The 25,225-nt window shown below is 38.8% G+C and overlaps 2 protein-coding genes and 1 non-coding gene across 8 annotated transcripts; 2 read left to right on the forward strand and 1 right to left on the reverse strand.

Moving 5' to 3' along the window:
- The first annotated feature begins 183 nt into the window (after nt 1–183).
- On the forward strand, nt 184–10,778 carry LOC117302618 (protein RER1-like). 3 transcript variants are annotated; one of them, XM_033786598.1, is made up of 7 exons: nt 184–244; nt 2,100–2,217; nt 5,140–5,268; nt 6,032–6,131; nt 6,702–6,783; nt 7,398–7,533; nt 9,358–10,778. In XM_033786598.1, exons 2-7 carry the CDS (start codon nt 2,134–2,136, stop codon nt 9,442–9,444), a joined length of 618 nt encoding a protein of 205 aa, XP_033642489.1. In that variant the 5' UTR covers nt 184–244; nt 2,100–2,133; the 3' UTR covers nt 9,445–10,778. The 3 variants fall into 3 exon arrangements, with proteins under 3 accessions (XP_033642489.1, XP_033642491.1, XP_033642490.1); XM_033786600.1 differs by having other exon boundaries at nt 5,164–5,268; XM_033786599.1 differs by having other exon boundaries at nt 198–269.
- Nucleotides 10,779–12,064: 1,286 nt separating this feature from the next.
- On the reverse strand, nt 12,065–12,136 carry Trnap-agg. Its single transcript has one exon. It is a non-coding gene; the product is annotated as a tRNA-Pro (tRNA).
- Nucleotides 12,137–12,480: 344 nt separating this feature from the next.
- Nucleotides 12,481–22,946, forward strand: LOC117302739 (solute carrier family 35 member F6-like). 4 transcript variants are annotated; one of them, XM_033786747.1, is made up of 8 exons: nt 12,481–12,643; nt 12,711–12,804; nt 14,176–14,321; nt 14,729–14,807; nt 18,126–18,297; nt 19,601–19,813; nt 20,615–20,725; nt 22,399–22,946. In XM_033786747.1, the coding sequence occupies exons 3-8, from the start codon at nt 14,245–14,247 to the stop codon at nt 22,923–22,925; spliced, it is 1,179 nt and encodes a 392-aa protein (XP_033642638.1). In that variant the 5' UTR covers nt 12,481–12,643; nt 12,711–12,804; nt 14,176–14,244; the 3' UTR covers nt 22,926–22,946. The 4 variants fall into 4 exon arrangements, with proteins under 4 accessions (XP_033642638.1, XP_033642639.1, XP_033642640.1 ...); XM_033786748.1 differs by having other exon boundaries at nt 12,481–12,639; XM_033786749.1 differs by having other exon boundaries at nt 12,481–12,639; nt 12,742–12,804.
- The last annotated feature ends 2,279 nt before the right edge of the window (nt 22,947–25,225 follow it).

The following is a 25,225-nucleotide window of genomic DNA, read 5'->3' on the forward strand; positions in this document are numbered from 1 at the left end:
TGGGCTTTTAATATTTCAAAAGTGTTAAAATAATCAAAAATATATAATCTAAATAAATAATTTTAAATCAACAAACCCTAATGTAAAATAGTGTTTTAATGAATGTGTTAATTATATTGTGGAACTTGTCAAAATGTAGATGTAAACATTTCTTGCGGTGTTCAGAAAAAAATAACTGTCTGGAACGAGGTCACTACGTGGAACGTGAAAGTGTAGAGTTTGATCCAAAAAGTGGTTCAGATTGGTAACGTTAATCTTACTTTTTCTACGTGAGCTATACTTTTTCTGTACTTGTAGTTTACACCGATAATATAGATGTATTTTGATTGTATTTTATTCTCTCAATCTTTTCAGTAAATTCAGTTTAGTATAAAAAACTTAGTGTTTTTATCCGCTGTGCATCGTCGTGTACGTAAAAATCTGCATCATGATTGATGTAGTTGCGATAATCGTTAACCCTCCATCCTCCCGACGGTCGGGAGGATGGAGGGTTACGATTATCGCAACTATGATTGATGGTGCATGCATCATCCTATTCCTAGTTGCGATAACGTAACCCTCCTGCCGACGGCGTAGCCGGAGGTTTACGAAGCAAACGCAATGTGTGCAGGGCGAAATGGTTAAAAACGTACAATTTCGACAGCTAGTCAGCAGATTTGCTGCATTTTTACCACTTTTGAAAATCATGACACAAATTCTAGAAACATGAACTTGATCCTCAATAATCATGATAATAGTCAATGACAATGTCTAACTCTAAATGAATCCTACAATTATTACAATATCACTCAATAAAACACCATCGAGGAAATAATTTGAAGAAAAGGCAGAAAAACTTACCAGATTCCCGAGCGAAAGACCCAGGTTGAAAATTCGAACCTGAGGGTGGTAAGTTTTTGTCGTTTTCTTCAAATTATTTCCTCGGTCAGTAGTCACAACAAACAAGCCGACATTGCATCCCAACCGCACTAAAAGCTGACAACTGACAACGCCTGACGACAACCGCAGTAATTTGTTGGCTTTTAAAATTAGTGCGACCCACGCATTCTCTATCTGTTACTTGTTCTATAAAGTGTCTCGACCCTGTTTTGGATTAAGGGTGCTACATGTATGTACAACAAGGTGTTTATTTTATTATTGTCATAAATGACAATTTTGATTTGCTATTAATAAATACCTTGGACGGTTTCAAGTCTCTGATTGGTCAAAACCCGGTCACGTGTGGGAGTGTTAACGGTGGTAAAAAGACCGGCTTTGGAAAATAGTGAAGAAGTGGCCACTAGATCAGCATACATTTTGTTAACCTTGCGCGTTGCACTGTATCGCATGCTTATTTATATCCCTGTTAGTTTCATTGCAACTTCGCGCACTTACGCTTACGCGCGCTGCAATTGTATCAATTTTGAGTGCGCGCGTGTAACATGTGCGCGGGTATAAACTCATGCGTGCGTTTTAATGCACAAGGAACAGCTATCGTCCAATCATTTGCCTTCCTTTGACCCCAGTGAAGGCGCTGAACAGATCATTATTTAAAAGAGTCACTGGTCTCAAAGATCAGTTATGTGATTAACGCACGAAAGAGATGGGAACCATCAAAAGCTCAAATATGGCCCCTGAACATGTGTGGAAGTATCGCCGAGAGAAAAGTCACAAAATTTTAGCCGTTTAATTCGCTAAAAAATGTATTTATTAATGGGAATAACAGTGTTCGTACCCGGTCTTCACTGCATGGTAATGACCTTGGTTGGTGGCTGGCGCTGTTAACAGACCTCGCGGAAAAGTTTCCGTATGGCGCCACCACTTTTTCATTCGATATAAAATAATATAGGAACTTATTTACCCGATTGATATATCCCTTTTTGTAAAAATGAGTGAAAAAGTGGTGGCGCCATACGGAAAGTTATCCGACCTCGCCTCCGGCTCGGTCTGTTAACGTCCGGCTCGTTCCGTTAACAGCGCCAGCCACCAACCCGGTCATTACCACGCAGTGAAGACCGGGTACTCGCACTGTTATTCCCTAATTAATATCAGTAGTAATAGTAATAATAATGTATTTGTACAAATGGGAAAATTACTCCCTGTGATTTTTACCATTGCAGCTGGTTTATTAACGTCTGATCAGAAATAGCAGCCATGGACGGCACGGCAACCACTCCTAGCGATTCATCGCCCAGCCAGCCTGGCTTCATAGTGAGATTCTTCAGAGGGATTGGCATGGTAAGAGGAGTTCTAATAATTGATAATAATATCAAAACCCAAGCTTATTGCAGCCAAATATAAATCATTCATTGGTTTTGATATTATGACGGTATTGGGGTAATAATCTTGGCCGAGTTTTAGAGCTGCAAATGCTGCATTAACCTTGGCAGTTTCCAATCATGGTGTTGGCCAGAAGAGTGTCAGGGTGTCTAGATCTGTCATTTATATGTAAATGTATTGTAAGTGAACAATTTGGATACTCAGTTTTTCAATTTTAAGCAAATTTGGACACCCTTGAACACTAAATTCTGGCTGACACCTTGTCTCCAAATTTCTATTCAGGAAGTTTGTATGATGGTACTGCTGGCCCAAGTAACGTTGGCCCTCTCATGCCAGTGGTAAAGTGCAAGGGAAAAAGGGGTTTGTCCGTTGTGCCTCACACTTATAGTGATCTCCTGTTCACAACGACTCATGCGTAATTGCGTGACACGTACGGTAGTTCTTGGAGTGTCAAGTTGCTGATTGAAGGCTCAAAGCATTTAAGGCAAGCTTGGGCGGTTCCAGAATATTGGGGCTCGGTTCCGGTTCCGAAAAAAAGCTCGGTTCTGAGACATACCCGGTTCCAATTCAATATAAAACATAAGCCGCCCGTCCCGAGCTCACACACACACAATTGAGCCGATCTATTTTAACTGAAAATAACCATGTTAATCAGACATCGGTCCCGAGCTCACACACACACAATTGGAGCCGATCTATTTGTAACGAAAATACCAGAATACCCACCCCAAGTCAATCAGACATCGTGCCACCGAGCACCTATTCTCCCTGCATTTAAACAAGTCTTTGATTTTGCCGGCAGTACGTCCGTTGTGTAGCAGTACGGACGTAGTGCAGTACGGACGTAGTGCAGTACGGACGTAGTGCAGTACGGACGTAGTGCATGCAGTGTGCCGTCTCTGTACATACAAGTGTACATGCCTGTACATGCATACAGTACTGTGTGTTTTGTGCATGGGGCAAGCTTTTATGAATATGGATATATCGGCAGCCAATCACAACGTGCTGTCTATTTGGACTTTGGACTCTGTACATGTATATGTATATGCATGAGATACATGTATACATGTATACAGGTGGTGGTTGTGGATGCCTATGCATTAGAGGGGGCTGTGCACTGTGTATGCAGCCACACGTGATAGTTGATACTCATGTCGGCTTGAAGCCTTTGCACACTGTATCTGCGGTCACCGCTTTCAACATCAAGTCTCAATTTGTAGAGCTGGTTCGTCGCAGGGTCGGCTCCACAGAGTCTTTTATAATTGGGACTCGGTCTTTTAAAATCGGAACCGACAAAAGCGGGTACCCCGGTCCGGTTTTCAATTTGGAACCGGGTAGAACCGGGTAACCGAAGGAACCGCCCAAGCTTACTACATGTACACTGTATGTGTTGCGAGTTTACATTCAAGGTTCAAGGTTCAACTTGCTGATTGAAGGCTCAAAGCATTTAAGGCTACATGTACACTGTATGTGTTGCGAGTTTACATTCAAGGTTCATTTTATTTACCACAGTATCAACAAATAAAATACATTAAGAGCAATCAGTTTAAAGAATACAATACAGTAAAGATGTGATCCATTCAGAATTAGAGCTTATAGGCAATGGTCCCTAAAAGACATTGTCTGCCATGAAGATTATGGATGCCCATCAAATTATGAATGCCCTTTGTCAGATAGGATCAGACGAAAAAAAAATATCAAATGGAAATGTACATTCTAACCCATTTGAGAAAATGACTGTAGATTGTCCTTTTGACATTATGAATGACTAGCTTGGTGTATGTGTTTTACCAATAGGCATTATATCCATATACGCATTCACACATTAAAGGCATTGGGGGTGGATTTCACAAAGAGTTTTAGACTAGTCTTATCTCGAGTTAGGCTGATTTACTCTATCTAGCTTTTAGTTTTTAATATCTCCTAGGACTACACTGTAGTCCTATTGTAAGCTAGGACTAGTCGTAACTGTTTGTCTCTTCCAGGTTGGACTGACACACCTCTTGGTGACAGTGCAGGCACTTTTGTCAGTCCTGGCAAACCTGGATTGTTGATGTCTTTTTGTTGTCCTCAGTCGTGTAGTACTTTGTCTTCTCTTTTACTGCCTGTCCTCCTTTTTTATATCTTGATGTATCTCCCTTTTTAATGTTTTCCAATCCAGATGTTTATATTTATATAGGCCTATTTAATGTTTTTAAGAGCTTTATATCGTTTACGTATAAAATTTTTGTATTTTTGTATTTTTATGTGAATTGCCGAATAAATAATAATAATAATAATAATAATAATAATAATAACTGTTTGTGAAATCGACTGACTGGACACTTTTGGTAATTACTCAAACTAATTGTCGGCATAAAAAATTACTAAAGGTAAAGGTGTCCAGTGCCTTTAAGAGAAAACCTGTTGATTAACTTCCCTAATATTGGACTACAGGTACATGTAGTCACTGTTTATAACACATGGCATTTGTGCTTCTGTTGCTACAAAAATGCTGTGAGGATCCTAGAACCCAATTTCATTCAGTTTTCCAGCACAAGATCGTTTCATACAGAGAAATATTGCTTACCAGTACAACAGGAAACAGTTTACCAGCCCCCAAAATAATGTGATGTATCATGATTGTGACTGGTATACAAAAGTTATGAAAATATTCCCATTTTCATAGAGCTGTTTAAGCAGAATAATGTTGTTTAAAAATGTTCTGCTATGCAGAAATGAGCAGGATACCAGTCACAAATTGTACTTGTGACATGGTGGTTTTGTTGGTAACCTAATTCTGCTAAGCGTAATTCTCTTTTTGTGCTTAATGAGCTTTATGAAATTGGGCCTTGGTGCTAAGATTCTACTAACCATTTGGTATATGACTGGCCTATGTAGGTTTTATTTCATATTCCATTCCAGAGATACCAAGTTCTTCTGGACAAGTCAGTACCGAAGCCAGTACTCAGATGGGTCATCTCAGCCGTCTTGTTAATCATTTATGTACTCAGAGTATTTCTTCTTCAGGTAAGACTTTGAAATAAACTATTAGGAGAATGACACGCACAAAAACACAATGTCTACAGACAAAAGTGCTCTGGCAACTTAAGGCTTGGAGTTACATGGCGACCACTGGGGCCAGTGGTTTCAGCTGCCCTAGTCCTGGCCTTGCTGCCCCATCAAAAAAATTAATTTTTATGTTTTTCGATATCATGTTTGTTGCAATGTGAACAGGGCCTCGCCCTCAGTCACAAAGATGAACTTCAAAGCCTGAAACCGGGAATCTGAAGGTCCCGTGTAGTGTGTACTGTGTAAAATACAAATGAAATAACTCAGTTACTCTTATCGCTAAAGAGAAGGGGTTTGCCCTGGTGTTTCTGGCAGTGGTTGCTGAATGCATCACAGCACCTTGTAAACCCTTATTTAATGCTACATAAGACCAGTTTTATGATTCGAAAATATAAAGAACATGTCTTTGAATAGGATGTGAAACTTTCCATGGTGGAAATACAATATTGAAAGCAGGCTGATGGAAAGGTTTGCGGTAACACCATGTAATGACTATCTCTAAACATAGACGATCAGAGCATACTGATCGAAACGTCCAGTTGAAACCAACGGTTCTTTTCAGAACCACCCCAACTCATTTAGAGATAGGCATTACATGGTGTTACTGCAAACCTTTCCATATGTATGTAAATATTCATCTGCATTCAATCGCCTTAAGTTCCTTATTAGTAGATACTGTAATAGAAACGCTGTTAATATTTTGTATGATTTGTGTTCCCAGGGTTGGTACATTGTGACGTATGCGCTTGGGATATACCATCTGAATCTCTTCATTGCCTTCCTGTCACCAAAGATTGATCCTGCTCTAACCGATGATGGAGGTATGCCTTAAACCTAACCATCCCAAAAACCTCTTTATATCCTCTTTGCCAAAATGAAGTAGTGGGAAGAAACTAGAACTTATAAGGGCTGTAGGCCCAAATAACAACTAGGGTTGGGCAATTAGTTGCGCCTTCAAAATCAAGGTAAAAATGTTTTACTTTTTGTTCATTTTTTGTTTTAAAAGCTGTACTGTGAATTCCGAAGCATTTTAAGTTTTTTTTTTCATGATTTTCGTGAATTGGATTGAATTTATAGCTTGAGCATCATGCATAGGAAGAACCCTGGGTATATTCGTATGAAACTGATTTCAAGTGAGCTTTCAGATGGAAAACTATAACTCAGTTTTGATCATTTTACATCCGAAGTTCTGACCAGATTGTGGTCTGTTTCTGAGCTTTGCTCTGATAAGTCAATTAGATTCAGATGATCGCTAACTCATTCCCATCTCTGTAATATAGCACCATGTCCATTTCAGCATAAACAATATTCATGATATTCATACTTGAGGTTGAGGGTCAGAGGTCAGCCAGCACCCCTTGAATTGTTCATTTGTTTTTTGGTTTGTTTAGTGGAGGATGGTCCTTCATTGCCAACAAAATCCAACGAGGAGTTTAGACCTTTCATCCGGAGGTTACCAGAATTTAAATTTTGGTGAGTGAAATAATTTGAGTTTTGGGGATTAATGTTAACCAGAAATAGGGATTACAGTGCTCTCCCCACCTTGGTTGACGCCAGAAAAGCCAACTGGCACTAAGGATTCCCCAACCACCATTGGAAGAATTTTCTCTGTTTCCAACCACCACACATTTTCCAAATTGCAAAATTACACTGCATTTTCCTTTTAAAGGTTTTCAATTTGATGATTACATGAAGCCACAAATTTTGAGGCCTTGTTTGATTTCAGTCTATTTATATGATCTATCATGTACAAACTGATCCATCTCGCAATGGTTTCCAGGGCTTGTGCGTGTGCCTACTCCACGTTACTAGGCATTCTATACTTATACAGCTAGTGCAGAAATTTGGCGATTGCCGTGCAAGCGGAGAATGATGATCGTAAGCGCATAATTTGGCGGTAAGCAGGTAAGCATAGCCATGAGCCGCGTGTGGGCCTTGGGGTTTTCCTCACACATCTAAAACTGAACACTTCTTCTTGTTTCTTATTCACCATCCTGTTATTGGCGCTTGTACTGCTTCATGCCTATAAAATAAACAATCTGAATAAATATTATTGTTTTGTTCTTTTCCCCTGCTTTTCTGTACAGGCTGTCTGCAACGAAAGCAATTGTCGTAGCAATGTTTTGTACATTCTTTGAAATTTTTGATGTCCCAGTCTTTTGGCCTATACTTGTTATGTACTTCATCATCCTATTCAGTCTAACAATGAAACGGCAAATAAAGGTAAAAACATTATCATTTAAAAAGTCACCGGACACTTTTGGCAACTACTTAAAATATTAGTTAGCATAAAATCTTACTTGGTAACGTGCAATGGAGAGCTGTTGATAGTATTGTGAGAAACTGCTCTCTCTGAAGTAACATAGTTTTGAGTAAGAGGTAATTTCTCAATCAGGAAAGCACATAAATTCGTGCAAAAATTATGTTTTTTTCTTTTCTTATTCTCTTGCAAAATTTGATGACCAACTGAGTAAAAATTTTCACAGGTTTGTTATTTTATGCGTAGGTTGGGATGCACCAAGTGCTGGTCTTTGATAATTACCAAACATGTTCATTGCCTTCAAAAAGTCTTGATCTAGAGTTTTAGTTTGGGAATTTTGTTGTTCATTCCAATCAAAAGTCATTAAGTAGTCTGGTTGAGTCTTTTCAAGTATCACTTGTGCTAGGGTTTTTCTCATCATGATGAAACTCTGTGCTTCTTGCTCAAAGCACTTATCGAAGGCAATTGCTTAAAGACACTGGACAAAACCAGTCTTTTCACTTGGTGTCGTTTGTATCTCAACATATGCATAAAATAACAAACCTGTGAAAATTTGAGCTCAATTGCCCTCAAAGTTGCGAGATAATAATGAGAGGAAAAACACCCTTGTCACACAAAATTGTGTGCTTTCAGATGCTTTATTTCGAGACTTCAAAATCTAAATCTGAGGTCTTGAAATTAAGTTGCTGTAAAATTACTTCTTTCTCGAAAATTATGGCACTTCAGAGGGAGCCGTTTCTCACAATGTTTTATACTATCAATCTCTCCCCATTACTCTTACAAAGTATGTTTTATGCTAATAATTATTTTGAGTAATTACCAATAGTGTCCACTGCCTTTAAGTATAGGTTAGGAAAAGGTCCTACAGTTCAGTCAAAAGTCTAAACAGGCAATGCATGATCAGTTCTCCACAGTTTTTAACAGCAATGACACTTGTGCCCTTGAGCAAAAAGTCTGCATTCACGTGAAATGCAAAACCATTGCCATAAGCAACAGCTGATTATCTGCCATTAATTGGTGGATTCTCAGAACAAATCATTGTTTGTATTACAAAAGGAAAAGGGAGATTTTGAGCGTGAAATCCAATACCACTGTCCCTCTTTGTAGGGGGAAACAAAGTGTAGCACAAGTACTACATGCCTGTGCACGCTAGACCATGTAGACTATGGAATGTCCAGGTGAATAAACACATCAGTCGGTCAACTGACAGCTGAAGAAAAAAAAAATGCAAAGGGATACTTCAAAGTTGTTCTGTGTGATTTTAAACATCCACTGTGAGCCAGTTTGAAAAAATTGTGTGTGTGCACGTTATCCGACATGATGTGGTAAAGTCTGCTGCCACCCAGTGGCCCTGAAAGTCTTCTATTTTAACAAAATAGTATTGACTCTTTTGAGTTCAATTCCAAAGAATGACCAATGCACTTAAAATATTATTACCTCTCGTCATTGGGCCATATTTTTAATTCCTGAAACAATCTCAGATCCCCGGGGAGTGTACAACCTGTTCTGCAAGTATATGTAGTGCACTAAGCTAACTCAACCAAGAACCATCTCTGCCCTCACAGGTACCCATTTACCTCTGGGTGATGAGAAGCAATTATACAGTTGCGTGTCTTGCTCAAGGCTAAAACTGTCAAAAACAGGATTCAAACCCACACCCTGATGACTCAGCAACCAGCCCTTGAGTCCAATGCACTAAATTACTTGGTCACGACACGCCATTCAAGATGTACATATTGTTTAGAAAACAAAAAATAATTGCATTTTTAATTTTTATTTTGTTGTAGCATATGGTGAAGTACAGGTATCTCCCATGGAGTCAAGGCAAGACAAAGTACCGTGGCAAAGAAGACACGGGCGATGTGATTCGCTAAAATCTAGATCTTCAGTAGTAGCCCATTTCATAGATCTCCTGATAATCACTGAGCGGAGACATCTGCTTAGCAATTTTACTTGGTCACCACCCAACTCTTTAAATCTGTGTAGTTTTACATATGCTTCGGCTGGCTGTCTGTCTGTTTCATATTACGTCCTTTTGCGCCTATAGGCAGGTCTATGAAATTGGCAACGTTTAATGCTTATTGTTTTTTGTAAATTTTATGTGTTTGGCTAAATCAGGATAGGAATCTACACTCTATCCCACATATGTAAAGCCCTGTCATACTTTATAGAAATGAAAAGTTTATGTAAATTGAACGGTGTCGCCAGATATTCTGTAAAATGTTTACAAGTTGAGCACTATTGAACTTCAGCAGAAGTGTTGGCTTGAATTTGAGATGTTTGGCATTTGCATTTGTGATTCAGTATGAACCAGTTATTACTGTTTTTCTGCAACAGTTCTTAGTTGCAAACATAGCATGAATCGATAAGTAAGCACCAGTATGGACTGAGGCACTAAGGACTACCAACACCCTTCTACAAGCCTATGTTTAATTGCAACACCATTTTCAAACACCCCTTGTTTCTGCACCATCATTTTCTAACATCCATGTGTTCCAACACACCTACATGTTCCAACACCCATGTTCAAATGCCCCTATGTTCAAACACCCCATGTTTCAACATACCATGTTCCAACACCCCTATGTTCTAATACCCCTTTGTTATAACACCCCATTATTCTAACACCCCTTTGTTCCAACACCCCTTTGTTCCAACACCCCATGTTCCAACACCCCATGTTCCAATACCCCTGTTGTAACACCCCTATGTTCCAACACCCCTTTGTTATAACACCCCAATGTTATAACATGGTTATAACACCCCTATGTTCTAATACCCCTTTGTTATAACACCCCATTATTCTAACACCCCTTTGTTCCAACACCCCTTTGTTCCAACACCCCATGTTCCAACACCCCATGTTCCAATACCCCTGTTGTAACACCCCTATGTTCCAACACTCCTTTGTTATAACACCCCAATGTTATAACATGGTTATAACACCCCTATGTTCCAACACCCCTATGTTCCAAACTCCCACATGTATGTTCCGACACACCTATGTTCTAACAACCCTAAGTTCAAACACCATTATGTTTCTACAACCCTATAATGGCATCAGCATTTTCCAACACTCCTGTGTTCCAACACCCTATATTTCAACACCATCATTTTCTAACACCCCTATGTTCCAACATCCCTAATTCCAACTCAACTACATGTGTGTTTCAACACCCTATGTATGTTCCAACACCCCTATGTTCCAACACCCTTTGTTCCACACCCTAGGGCCTATGTTCTAACACCCCTATGTTCCAAAGTCATGTGTCTAGCCCAAGTTAGAATGGCTTGCCAAGTTTGCAGCCAACTGTTGTCTAAAATTGTTCAATTGTTCATGTAAAAATTATATTTTTGGGGAAGTTTAATAATTGCAGCTTTAGTTTTTCTACACTGGTGGACAGTTGGATGTAGATATTTAAAATATTTAACATTTTTGCTGTATAGGATTAACGTCTGATAAAGATTGTGTGTTTGGGATATGTGTGGGGGCTTTATACAAAACATTTCATGCACAGTTCTTTATTTAAAATAATTATACCCTCGGAAGATGTAAATTTGTAATTGTTTTTTATTGTTAATTTGTCTTCCTTTTGGTTTGTTTTGCAACCATCAGTAATACTTTGTGAAATAAACGAATAAACCAAAAGAATACAGTCACAGTATAAGCTATGTTAATATGCTGCCTGAATGTTTGTTATGAGTACAAGCACTATTACTGAATTTCATTGTAATGTATGAAAAAGGGACCCATCTACTAGCCCACCTTGATGAGCTGTTAATTGCTCTCTTTTAACATCGGTCTTATCACAGTCGCCATTACACTATGATGAGACAAATGTTAAAAGAGGGCCATTTACAGTTCAACAAGGTGGTCCATCTACATGTACATCTATTTCCCCATCTTGCCTTGCTTTGAAGGAAAACGAAGATGGCTGGTTTGCTAAATTGTGTATCAAAAGGTCAGTACTTCAAGGTCCTTAGTTGCATTTATGTTTGTCTGTAATCATCAAAATACTTCAAATATGAAATGTCTATCAATCTGAAATAGAAGACAATCAAAAGCCACAACAAACCTTGCACAACATGCATTTTTCTTTGTGCAAAAGAAAGTACATGTACATGGAGACGGTAGATCTACCGTCTACATGGTTCAGTCCATCTACTAGACCTCAAAAAGATGCAAATGAAATTTAATATTTTTAATTATATTTTTTTTCAGCAAAATAAAAAACTAATGCATTTGTATGAATTTGCTTTTTCAGCTGAAACCATTATTCTATTCAAATAAACTTTTAACCCCAGAACAATAGGCCTACCAAGGATTTGATGGTAGGCTTTCCAAACAAAGGTTTTCAGATGATGTCAGACATCCCCCCTTCACCCCTAATACGAAAATAAGGCGTGTCTGCTGAGCTTTAGCTCCGAACACACCAAGGAATTGCATGAAAAGAAAAACTAAAAGTAAAACGAAAGAAGAAAAATATTTACACAGGGCTTGTCCGGGAATTGAACCCGGGACCTCTCGCACCCTAAGCGAGAATCATGCCACTAGACCAACAAGCCGATGTAAAATGAGGTTGGTGCATTATATTTATACCATGAAATGAGAATCGATTTATATTTCAATATTTCAAATAATTTATTTCAGTTATTTCCCCAGGCAAAGTTTTGATAATGATTTATTTGGATGTTTTGACCAGAACAAATATTGAAACTACGCATTTTCCAACTCGAATCTCATACCAGCTGTCAAATAACAACCTTGTTCTCCTGCGTCAGAGCTACACCGTTTTGTTCACGCAAACGTTCAAGAGGTACGAAGAATGAGCCCGAACAGCGAAACGAGGTTGATAAAAGTCACATGATATATTTGTGTCACGTGCCTCTAGCTTTTCTTTAACAAAACTTCGACCGTGTGTAGTGTAGGTCACGTCATGTCCAGTGTAAAGAGCTGCAGTCGAAGTCATATCGGTCATGGTCATATTATCTACAATCTAGACTAGTTTGTGTTGTGTCGAAATCCTACCATTGTCTTGTCTGTCACACATAGTGTATGTCCTTCTACGGTAAGTAAGTGAGTTTGTTTTAGCAAATAAGTACAAGACACAACAAGAACTAGTAGTAGAAGAGTTAAAAGTGAGCGTGATTTCTCCCTCCCGGACCCTGAGTCCCTGACACGTGACGTGCACTGCTGACTGACTGAGGAGTTTCTGAACTGAGGCCTGACTGAGGTGAGTGAATGAAACCTATTCATAAGTACCCCAGACAGTTTCTCCACTCCTATTATTGGTGGAGAGCGCGTCACGTGGGGATGTTTAAACGGTTGATAATGACCAGTTGACCAGTGTTTATAACCGGCTGGCTTCCGTGCGCGTGTCACTGTCAGGCGCGTAAGATTATCACGCGTTCAATCTACTTCTAAGCGCGCGCGCATAACCTATTTCTAAGCGCTACGCGCACGCACAACCACACAACCCACGCGCAACAGACTCTTCACAAAGTTTTTGAAAAAAATATTTCAAACCTCAAATTTTGAACTGTCAACAAAGTGTCTCTAATTGTATTTTTTTAACGTTTTTTAACAAAAGGGCATTTATGAATGGAAATAAAAGAGTAGTGACTCGTTCCTAAATGCCATTTAAAACCTTGGCCCTTGCAGGGTCGTTGTTGTGCGCTAAAGGCACTCGCCTTCGGCTCGGGCCTTCATTATCACACGGCAATTCGACCCTGCTGGCTGCAAACGGCCGTGTAAGAACTTGTCGCTACCCTTTTATTCCCTTATTTAAAACTAGGCTATTTTTTATAATTTTCGGCTCCCAAGAAATAATAGCAACATGTGTGACCTATGAGCCGCTAGGATGGGTACCGGTCAACTTGGTCCCAAGCCAACTCGGTCCCAAGTCAACTCGGTCCCAAGTCAACTCGGTCCCAAGTGAGTCAACTTGGTCCCAAGTCGATTTTTTCCTTTGACCAACCTTAATGTTTGGTAAATTATTTTATTGGTTGGTACTGTTTCGTGTAAAGTTAACTAGATAGATAATATTATGTTTGTGTAAGTTTACTTACTTATTGTTTTCAACCAACCTTTGTTTTATTTTATAGTATTTTATTGGTACAGTAGGCCAAGTTTTTTTGAGTTTTTTAATTTTTTTTAATTATGTGTAAAAAAGAAGTTAGCTAGAAGTTTTGTTTATTATTATTTTTAACCAGTTGACTTGGGACCAGATTAACCAAACATTGTTTTTCTCATGGTTTAATTATTAGAAATCAGACTTTATTTTATATTATTTATTGCATGTGTTTTTTGATATACCCTGGACATTGGGGTGCACACTTATCTCATTTCATGTAAATTGTACAAAGTCAAAGGACATAATTTGTTTTTCCAATTCAAAGAACTTTCCGACCAACAACCATACGGTCCGAGTTGACTTGGGACCGAGTTGACTTGGGACTGAGTTGACTTGGGACCGAGTTGACTTGGGACCGAGTTGACTTGGGACCGAGTTGACTTGGGACCAAGTTGACTTTCTGGTCTATCGATGCCTATTCTAAAGATTGTTCAGTTGTTGCTATAATGTGCTTTATATCTTTTTTTACAGAGACGGATTTGTTGTAAAGTAAGGCAGTGTGTGTTGCATCTTGTATTCAGTGCATCATTATCAGTCAGCATGGGTTGGACTCCATATCAATTCTTTTTAGCCGGTATGATGCTTGTGACTGGCTCAATTAACACACTCAGCACAAAGTAAGTTGTCCATATGTAATAATGTAGGCTTTAGGTTTGTTTGTAAATTGTGAATTGAGGTGGGGTGGGGGGTGGGGGGCTAGGTGTATGTTTATTGTAACAGTTTGGTATTGTTACCAAGTAAACACAGTAAAAGGTCCATACTTTTAATTCTGATACTGACAATTGACATAACTGAGGCTAAATCAGATTCGGATAGGATGTAAAGCTGTTGGTCCCGTCGCCTCATACTTCAAAGACATTATAGCTCCACATGCCTCGCAGGAAATAGAACTACTGTGTGCTTTGATATGCCCCTAGGAGTGTGATTTTAAGCACTACACTGTTTATAAGGACATTGTAGTATTATAGTGTTTAAGTGTTCACTCTCGTAATGTACATGTAATCTTCTATTTTCTCCTCTCTAGATGGGCGGATGTTCAGACAGCAGTTGGAGATCCCAAGTATGGCAATGAACCACACGCATTCTTTCATCCGTTTTTTCAGGTGAGATGTTAGTAATAGTAATAGATAAATAATATTAGTCATTTATAAAGTGCCTTTGCCGACAGATTATAAGCGGTTCATGCTGTCATCGTCAAGTCAGAACAACTATCATATCACATGCTGTGTGTTTTGAGGCATCGCTTTGTGAGGCATCAATGTATATTCAGTTTGCAAAAACACAATGTTGTATACATACTGCTTTGCTATACGTGTATGTATATTTGTTCTTTGATCCTGTTAGGATTTGGAATTTGGAATGTAGATTTAAAGTGTAGACTTGAAAAAAAATTGCCTGCTTATTTACTTCTACAAGCACCTGGGCGGAAGGTGTAATACGTCGGCCAGGACTGTACTTCATTTGCTTTAGTGGATCGAGGTGGCTTCTTATTAATTTCACTGCCACAGAGTGAGTTCTCAACTTGTCTCAACATGTCCACAAACCTGCCAATGTCCAAAGAGGAAAGCACTGTCTAACCCTCAGTGAAGGTGGTAGAATGTTCCAAAGCTAGGCACAATGGGGGAAAAAGCTACAGTACATATCACCTGCTCGCGTTTGTAAGCTACAAGACTTTCTGGTAATTTGTTGTGTACATTGTAACTTGAGCTACTTTTAAAGAAAAGAAGAAGGATTTTGAACGAGTAGATAGACCCACCTTGGCCTCAAAGATTGACCAAGATTGACAAAAACAAGCCTCAATACTTTTGTCATATATCCAGAAACTAGATCAATAAACAACATGAACAATTGCATATATATCGATCTGTACTGGATAGGCAAAAGTGGCACTCAATCATAATCAGGGTCACAAAAGGTCAGTCCTGACTCATAGGTCGACGACGATGATAATAACAATGACAGTTTTTTGCAGTGTGCCATATCTGTCAGAAAGACACTCCTGGTGGATAGAAAAAGGAACTCTGCTTTTAATATGATGATACTACACCTCTGAAATTGAAATTACAAGTCCTTTTGTAGCTTTTGAGTGGGCAGCATAGCAATTATCAGGGGCAATGCATGTTGAACACTGCGTTGGATTGTACTTACTGGGTTTTAGGCAAATCCTGAGATGGACATTTACAGAGTTGATAAGGATTTGATTCAGTGATTGTTTGATGTGCAATCCTTTGAGTTTAACAAACCTGTATTATCTACCTACACGACCTACATGTACTATACATGAACATAAGCTTGGGCGATATTGATTTATTTTATTCACGATATATCGCCGACAATATATCGCGATATTCGACATCATCAGTCTTCAAACTCCAAGTGAAAGTTGTAGAAGAGACAGTCATAGCATAAGAGAGGTGTTCTAATGACCTATTCTTCTGATTTTACTTCAAACCTATGGGGTGCAAGATGTCTCAGCTAGCAAATGCATCGCGATATTTAATCGATATCGTGATATATCGCGATATATCGATATTTCGATTAAAACCAAATCCATTCGATATCGAAATCGTTTCCAAATTAATATCGCGATATTTGATAATATCGTGATATCGCCCAAGCTTACATGAACACAATGTGTGTATTGTGTGAACACAATGTTTGTTACTTTGTACAGTTGGCCTTGGTAGGACTATTGTAACCCAACTCAACAAATAAATAAATGTAGATTGATTGTCCTTTATCTTGGATTTACTAAGAGCTGAAGGATACAACTTGATTTCCTGTCCAAAGATTTGTCTTAAAGGAAATGTAGAAACTGCTAAGCAAACACTAGCAGGAAATAAGTCATATCACACTGTTTAAATGTGGAATGGTAATGTTGTTGGTAAAGTTATTTCAAATACTACTTTTTATACAGGCTATTTGCCTCCGTACCCCAGTTTACATTGGAGCCCTTTCTCCCAAATTGCCATCAAGTAGGCTACTTGATTGGATGATTTACTTGTTGGTTTTAGACCACTCTATCTGACCACTATAAAAGTACGTGGCCAGCCCTTCAAAAATAAGATAACCTGAACTTTACGGTAATTTTATGGTCACAATTGATAGCCTTCAAATCATTACCAAATTTATAAGGCTGTAAAAAACACAGTCCCCCAGTTCGGTTAGCGGAGAAAAGCCTTCGAGCAGGAAAACAAGCTTTTAAAGAGTGACACAAAGGTCAAATTAAGTTTTGTGTGCACTCATTTTCCAATTGAAAGGTTCCTTGTGAAAGCTGCAGATGAAAGTAACAAGTCTCTATCTGTACACAAAACAATGTATTTCATAGTTCACACTTGTAAAATAGTTTTTTTTTTTTTTTTTTTGGGGGGGGGGTAATCATCTGATGACACAAATGTAGCCCACATTTTTTATTTATTATTATTACTTTTTTTTTTTTGGGGGGGGGACATCCGATGACACAAATGTAGCCCACCTTGTTGGCCTGTTATGGCTCCCTTTTCATTAAAATACACCATGAAAGAGAGCCATCAGCCCAACAATGTGGGCTACATGAACCAATGACATATGGTTCAAATGGGTCTGTCCGTTTCTATTTTGTAAATCTTCATTTCGTTCCAACCCTTCTACATGTTCTATACTCCTAGGGAGCCAAAATGGTTTAAAGGCAATGTATTAATAACTGTTGTTTTTGTTTAATTAACTGTTCGGTTTATGAAAGTCCTATGGAATATATTATATTTCCGCCTAATAAGGTGCTAAAAGTGCATGAAAAGAAGAAGAAAAAAGAAAACAATTAAAAATACAAAAAACTACTGAAAACCTAAAAAATATAGAACTTTCGTACATGAACATTAACCTGTGAAAATTTCGTTTCAAAGGCTTTTGAGATTTGACGAATTGGAATACACAACCGTGGTAATAGTTAATCAGGATAATAACTCGGGGGGAGAATCAAACCAATAACCTTTGCCATGCTAGAAAAGCAGATGTCTTACTAGTCACTATCATGTAAAGGCAAAACACAAAAACAAAACAAAATATTATTCTTTATCCCCGTCGTAAATTAACATTAATAATAACCTGTTTTTTTATATAGCGCTTTTCACACCTGGTGGGCGTCCCAAAGCGCTTCACATTATGACCCTGGTCACTGAGCCTTAAATCACACCTTAAACCATCTCAGCTCCCTGGTGGGGAGTATGCAGCCTATATATGCGCTACTCGGCTAAATCAATCACAAGAACCATCTCTGCCCTCACAGGTACCCAAGTGTCTCGACCGGGATTCGAACCCACACTCTGCTGAACAGAAGCACCAGAGCTTGAGTACGGTGCTCTTATCAGCTCGGCCACACACCCCACACTTAACAATAAGTTATTATATTTTTTTGATTGTAAATTTGCTATCTTTTCCAAAAGGCTTCCTGTATGTTTCTTGGAGAGCTATCCTGTCTTGTGGCGTTCAAGATGCTTTTCTTCTACCATAAATACAGAAAAACAGACAAGGATTTTGGGCCGCAGAAATTTAATCCTTTGATTTTGTTGCCGCCAGCTATGTGTGATATGTGTGCTACTTCCTTGATGTATATCGGTAAGCAATTAAGACATTTTTGTCTAGTTTCTGTTTCAAAGTTTATTTTTCTAGTTTACTGCTGGCGGTATGTCATTGTTGTCTATATGTAGTGCATCAGGCTCAATTCAGGGTTCCAATTTGGTGGAAAAACCCAGAAGACCACATGGCTTGTACATGTAGCTCAAAATATTGACTCGACCAGAATTGTTCAAAGTTTCATAGAGCTGCTGAAGCAGACAATGGTGCTGAAAGGCAGTGGACACTATTGGTAATTACTGAAAATAATTATTAGCATAAACTTTACTTGGTAACGAGTAATGGGGAGAGGTTGATAGTATAAAACATTGTGAGAAACAGCTCCCTCTGAAGTAAGTTTTCGAGAAAGAAGTAATTTACCGCAAATTTGATTTTGAGACCTCGGATTTAGAATTTGAGGTCTCGAAATCAAGCATCTGAACGCACACAACTTCGTGTGACAAGGGCTTTTTTAATTTAATTATTTACCTCGCAACTCCGATGACTAATTGAGCTCAAATTTCCACAGGTTTGTTATTTTATGCATATGTCGAGATCCAGCAAGTGAGAAGACTGGTCTTTGACAATTACCAATAGTGTCCACTGTCTTTAATACTTTTCTGCTAAGCAAAAGTAAGCATTACCAGTCGCAAATGGTACAAACGTGACATTTTGTTTTGGCTGGTAGCCATCTGGTAAGCATGATTTTGTTGTGCTTACCCACTTGTTGTTTCCTATGAAATTTGGTCCTGTGCAGTTGAATGGTTTCAATTGGTTTGTTAACTCGCTGGCAAAAGTCACTGAGAGTGTAGAACTTTTTGGAAAGGAATGTAGAGTTTGGTAAAAAAACTTTCCTTATTTATTGTCATGGTGAAGACTAATTAAAGAGACACTTTTTACTTAAATTTTTGGGGTTGAACAAAGAATTGTCTAGAGTGTGATTCGAACCAAAGACCTCCGGAATAACGTGCCGGCTATCTAGCCCTATGTTGGCGGTGTCCCTATTTTGTCAATATCTTTGTTCGGGGGTGCCAGTCAGAAGCCATACAACCGTTAACTGCTGTGTAGCCAGGGATCACACCCAAATTAGGATACAACCTGGGAAGCGGCAGCTAGGGGATCACCTTAAGGGGCCGGATGCGACTTTTTGTTTCAGATATCATCATAAACCACTGAAGGGAAACTGATTTGGTAAATTTTGAAATGATTTTTGGGGTTGAAAAAAGAATTGACTAGAGTGGGATTCGAACCAACAATCTCCGGATTACTTAGCTGTAATTTTTTGCTCCCAAATCCTTTTTCACAGGTCTTGCATTTACATACGCCTCCAGTTTCCAAATGCTGCGAGGTGCAGTTGTGATCTTCACTGGTTTACTCTCGGTAGCCTTTCTCCATCGTAAGCTGCTTGTTCATCATTGGCTTGGGATGCTGTGTGTTTTACTAGGCTTAATCCTGGTTGGATTAGCAGACATCGATGAGTTAGAGAGTGGAGACCATGATATTAATAGTATCATCACAGGTAATGTAATTAATAGTCAAAGAATCCTATCACTAGCTGTGCCCTGTATAGTTAGCCTGGGTGACTAGTATACAAATATTGACTGCTATGGCTAACACTATGACTCCTGAGGTGATCGGTGTGGGGATCACAGAGGGAGTCAAGAGTATTAACCATAGCGAGAGTTAAAGTAGTCAACCTTTGTGTTATAACACCCCAACAGACTATTTATCATCCTCGTACAAGTAACGTTCGTATGAGCATTTCAGATACACAGATTGGGCTTTAAGGCAGGTACATTGTACTGTGCGCGCCATGTGATAGTTTTGGACTAAACATGGCAAACAACTATCACACCGCCGCCGAGTTTCTAGTCAAACTACATGTAAGACGTACATGTACCATGTGACGCGCTCTAAACCAATGAAAAGGCGGAAAATTTGTGTAATGCGTGTTACAATGAAATTTACTACTCGGTTAGTTTGCATCAAATAGTTTATCGAGACTACTTTTTAATTCCCAATATGCATTGTGGCATAAAGTTTACTGCAGGTGCATTAAGTGAAATCGGTGGTGAAAGGATTGAAGGAGTGTGTCACTGATGTCTGGTTGTGTTTTGAAAGCAAATTTTGTATTTGTCCCCGATGCAAATTTACATTTAACATCTACATGTGTGTTAAATCGTTTGCAGTACCCGCTGCTAAAGCAAACTGCCTCCAGCTACCTGGCAACCTCAGTGGTCTAGTTGGTATGACACTGCTCTAGAATTGCAAAGGTCGTGCCTTCTCTAGCTGACTGAATATCTCAACTTTCTTCCCGCAGGTGATTTATTGATTATCATGGCGCAGATCATCACAGCAACTCAGATGGTCGTGGAGGAAGCATTACTGAAGAAGCACAAGATACCAGCTCTGCAGGTCGTTGGCTGGGAAGGTGTGTAAAACCCTCAAAATCAAACATGTACTTGTAAGGTGTCATGTTCTGTATCTGTATCTGTTCGGTACTGCACACAAACTCCACTAGCGTGATATCAATGGTGCAGGGATATCAATGGTGGTCGTGTGGTTAAAAGCATCAAATTCAAGTTCTGATGTTTATTAAAGTCATCTGAGTGTGTTTGGGTCCTGGGGCCACTTTACTTAGCAACTACAATTGATTTGCAGTTAAGATCAATCTTAGATTTTTGTGAAATCAGCCCCTGGTCATGACACTTGTGTCCTTGAGCAAAATACTTTACTATAATTATAATGTATTTGCTTCTCTTCACCCAGGGATATAAATGGGTACATGCGGGTGCAGAGGTTGATATTGTGTATGAAAAAAGCCTTAAAGGCAGTGGACGCTATTGGTAATTACTCAAAATAATTATCACCATAAAACCTCACTTGGTAATGAGTAATGGGGAGCTGTTGATGGTATAAAACACTGTGAGAAACGGCTCCCTCTGAAGTGACATAGTTTTCGAGAAAGAAGTAATTTTCCACGAATTTGATTTCGAGACCTCAAGTTTAGAATTTGAGGTCTCGAAATCAAGCATCTGAAAGCACACAACTTCGTGTGACAAGGGTGTTTTTTCTTTCATAGTTATCTAGCAACTCCGACGACCAATCAAGCTCAAATTTTCACAGGTTTGTCATTTTATGCATATGTTGAGATACACCGAGTGAGAAGACTGGTCTTTGAAAATTGCCAATAGTGTCCAGTGTCTTTAAGAGCGCTCTGATTTCCCAGGTTGTATACACCCAAGGGAGCTGAAAAAGATTAAAGGAATGTTATTGGTCCAATGACCAGGGCACTAATGTAAAGCGCATTGAGACTATTGTTGTGAAAAGCACTATTATAAGAATTTGTTATTATTATTTTTATACTTGGGGGGGGGGGGGTGGGGACAATGACCGTAAACACTAACCATAAAAACATTTGAGCTTCAGTCACCATTTTCACTATTTCTGAGTGTACAGTACGGCAATGATACATGTACGTACTTACTCAAACAAAATTACGAACATATTTTGATAACTGCCACTAAAGTCGTGTTCCAAGTTGTAACAAGTTGACCATACAATAATTAACAATAAGAACCGTGTATCATACATGTATGCTAGTAGATGCTTCAATAACAACTGCTTGCAAAGTCTAATAAAGCTTTACGCACATACATGTAGAGCGCTAGATTTTGGGAAATAACATAAAAAAGGCGCTTGTAAATGACAATAGTCGGTGTTTAGCATGGGTAGGGTAGCTGGTTCCTGTTCAGGAATTTTTTGCTGCACAACGTGTAGATTCTGTTTATGCAAAGTGTGGTAAGCCGAAGCTGGGACCGAAATTTACAAAGTTATAAAATTACATACTACAACTTACAAGTGATTATATTATAATAATGATAAATCTTTGGTCCTGCCAGCCTAAATGCCACACAAAATGATAAAATAAATGTAAAAAAAATTAGAATAAGCTGAAGAAGTTCTTGTACGTGTACAAAATGTTAAAACTGTCTCCGCAAGAATCAAGCCACTTTTGAATCAATGAAAATATTGCAAATCTGAACATGACTAACAACTGCTGTACATCCTTTTAAGAATTTGTGTTATTTGAATAAAATCCAGGTTTCTTTGGGTTCTTCATCCTGTCTACTCTTCTTGTGCCTTTCTACTTCATCAATGCTGGCCAGCTGAGTGAACTTCCTGATCATGTCTTGGACAACGCCATCGATGCCTTCTATCAGATCAAGAACAACACTTTCATTCTGGTCGGCACAGTTGGCACAATCGTTTCCATCGCCTTCTTCAACTTCTCCGGGGTCAGCGTGACAAAAGAGATGAACGCCACCACGAGGATGGTGCTGGACAGTCTGCGCACCATGGTTATCTGGGCCGTGTCGCTCATCGTAAGGTGGGAGAACTTCGAGTGGCTGCAGTTGCTCGGCTTCTTCAGCTTGATTCTGGGCACCTTCATCTACAACGATGCTGTATTCGCCCCGCTGTTACGGAAGTTCAATATCTTACCTCCTTTAGCCACAGAGGAAGATAGCCTGCGGGAACCCCTACTCAGCCCATCTGAAAATGATATTAATTACAGTACAAATGGTTTGAAGGATCACGAGACGAGTGGAAAATACCTACCGATTAATTAGGCGCGTGGTAGAAGTTTGATGGGTTTCTTGAAATATTTGCAAAGGACTGTTGGACTGATTTTTGTTTTACTTTGGGTGGGATTTGAACCCATGCGTCACCATATTCTTAAAAACCCACACAAAACACATTGATACATTGGCTGTGGCAGTCTTGCAACATGTCCAATGGGAGACTTTTGGATAGTCCTTTTTAACAGTTCTCACCAGTAGTGAGCGTGCTCACACCTATGCGCGCAATACTGAGCGTGCTCACACCTATGCGCGCAATACTGAGCGTGCTCACACCTATGCGCGCAATACTGAGCGTGCTCACACCTATGCGCGCAATAGTGAGCATATGTGGCCCTGCTTAGAGCTGCAAAAAAGGATCGATATGTCTGCTGTCGCAAGCGTCTCAAAGTCTCCCATTAGCATTCAAATTTACTTTACTATTCCTCTTGATGCACTGGTATAATGCCCTTTTGACTCAATTCACACGATGTCACCATTCTAACAACCTTGTTTGCGCTATTTTGGAAGCCAATTTTTCCCTGTTTTTCTTCTTACAAGTTCTTATATAGCGAATTTCACAATAAACCGTATCAATGCGCTTTACATTAGTCCCCTGGTCATTGGGCCAATAAACATCCCTTTAATCTTTCTCAGCTCCCATTAGGGAGTATACAGCCCCAAGCTGCCGTGGCGCTCCGAAGGCTTTTCATTCACAATATCAACCTGTACCCTCGCAGGTACCCATTTATACCCCTGGGTGAAGAGAAGCAATTATAGTAGAGTATCTTGCTCAAGGACACAAGTGTCATGACCGGGATTCGAACCCACACTCCGGTGACTTAGCACCAGAACTTGAATTCGATGCTCTTAACCACTCGGCCGCGACACTCTACACTCTGTGTTATACACTGTAGTTTTTTAGGCTCCATGCCGACAGCTTAGGTTATGACATCATTTGCAAGAGGTATATCAATCAATGAAAACGTTTAGCAGATTAATTAGTCTTAATCGAGTGCCCTGAATCAGGTGTCCAAACTGCCGTAAAAATTTTCATTAATTAGGGAACTTAAAATCTTTCAAGCAATAAAAGCTTGTTAACGTGTACATACATGCATGGACCGTTACCATGCTACCACCATTGTTGTGTTCCTCGTGTGTGCTATAGTGATTATCGGTAATGATTACCATGAACAAATCAACCAGAGTATTTCTCTTTGAGTCTACGTTTGGCCGTTTTGGGTTTAAATCCCATTATGCTCAAAGGTTTTACTTCTTCTGGCTCCAAAAACTGGCATATAATTTTCACAGGAAATCATCCATTTCATGCATTGATCAAAAGCATTTCTTAAGATAGAAACTGAATAGTCTTAGGATATTGTAGGTAAAAGACAAATAATATACTTTTCTAGCATAAATGATCAAAGAAAAAACTAGGCTTTTGATAAAGTGGAGCCAGTTTGTGTGAATTGAGCTTGGCTTAGTGTACAGTGGAATTACATCACACTTACAAACAGGATAAGGAAGAGAAAAGATGGCCGTGGCATGGTTAATGTCAACTTACTGAAATAAATGGTACTTTTATTCAACATGACACAGGTTCAAAAATCAAGATCTTGGGAAAGACGCCATTTTGTTTATAACTTTTTAACAAAGAAAACAAATTGATTTGAAAATTCTTAAAAAGGAAGAGACAATTTATTTTTTATCAATTAATAAATCACAATATATTTTTTCAAAAAGTTATCAAATATAAGTAGTCAATTATTGAATACTTTCATGTAAAAACAGTAGGATGAGTTAGTGAATCTTTAGTTTTTTTTTTTCTTTTTTCTAGTGGGCAAGTTTGAAAGAAAATTGTGAACAGAATTGTTAAAGCAATTTAAGCCATTTTATTCATATCGGTTGGGAAATCTTACTGTAAACATTTGAATAATTGATCAATTCACAAAGCAAATGTTGTCCTGAAAATCTGTCAATAAAACGTATTTAATTTAAATGAGAATTAAGTTTCACCAGATGCCAAAATTGTTCATAGTTTGACCAAACTAGGATTTGTTCTTGAGCTACGTTTATGTTGATTTTATTTTTGTGCACACATGATTGTGTTCTCCCATTCTGATTTGTTCTTACCAAAGTATCTATAATTCATTGTTCATGTTTAAAGGCATTCAACATATTCAAGACCATACATTTTCACCATTCACCAGTTGAATTTCTGCTCCCTATTCACAATTGATGAAAAGAAGATTGGTTGGCCAGCCTCTTGGTGCTGGCTTACAAAATCCAACAATGTCTGTGACCTAATGAAG

The sequence above is a fragment of the Asterias rubens genome, chromosome 18, assembly GCF_902459465.1.
Source record: "Asterias rubens chromosome 18, eAstRub1.3, whole genome shotgun sequence".
In the NCBI taxonomy this organism is placed as follows: Eukaryota; Metazoa; Echinodermata; class Asteroidea; order Forcipulatida; family Asteriidae; genus Asterias; species Asterias rubens.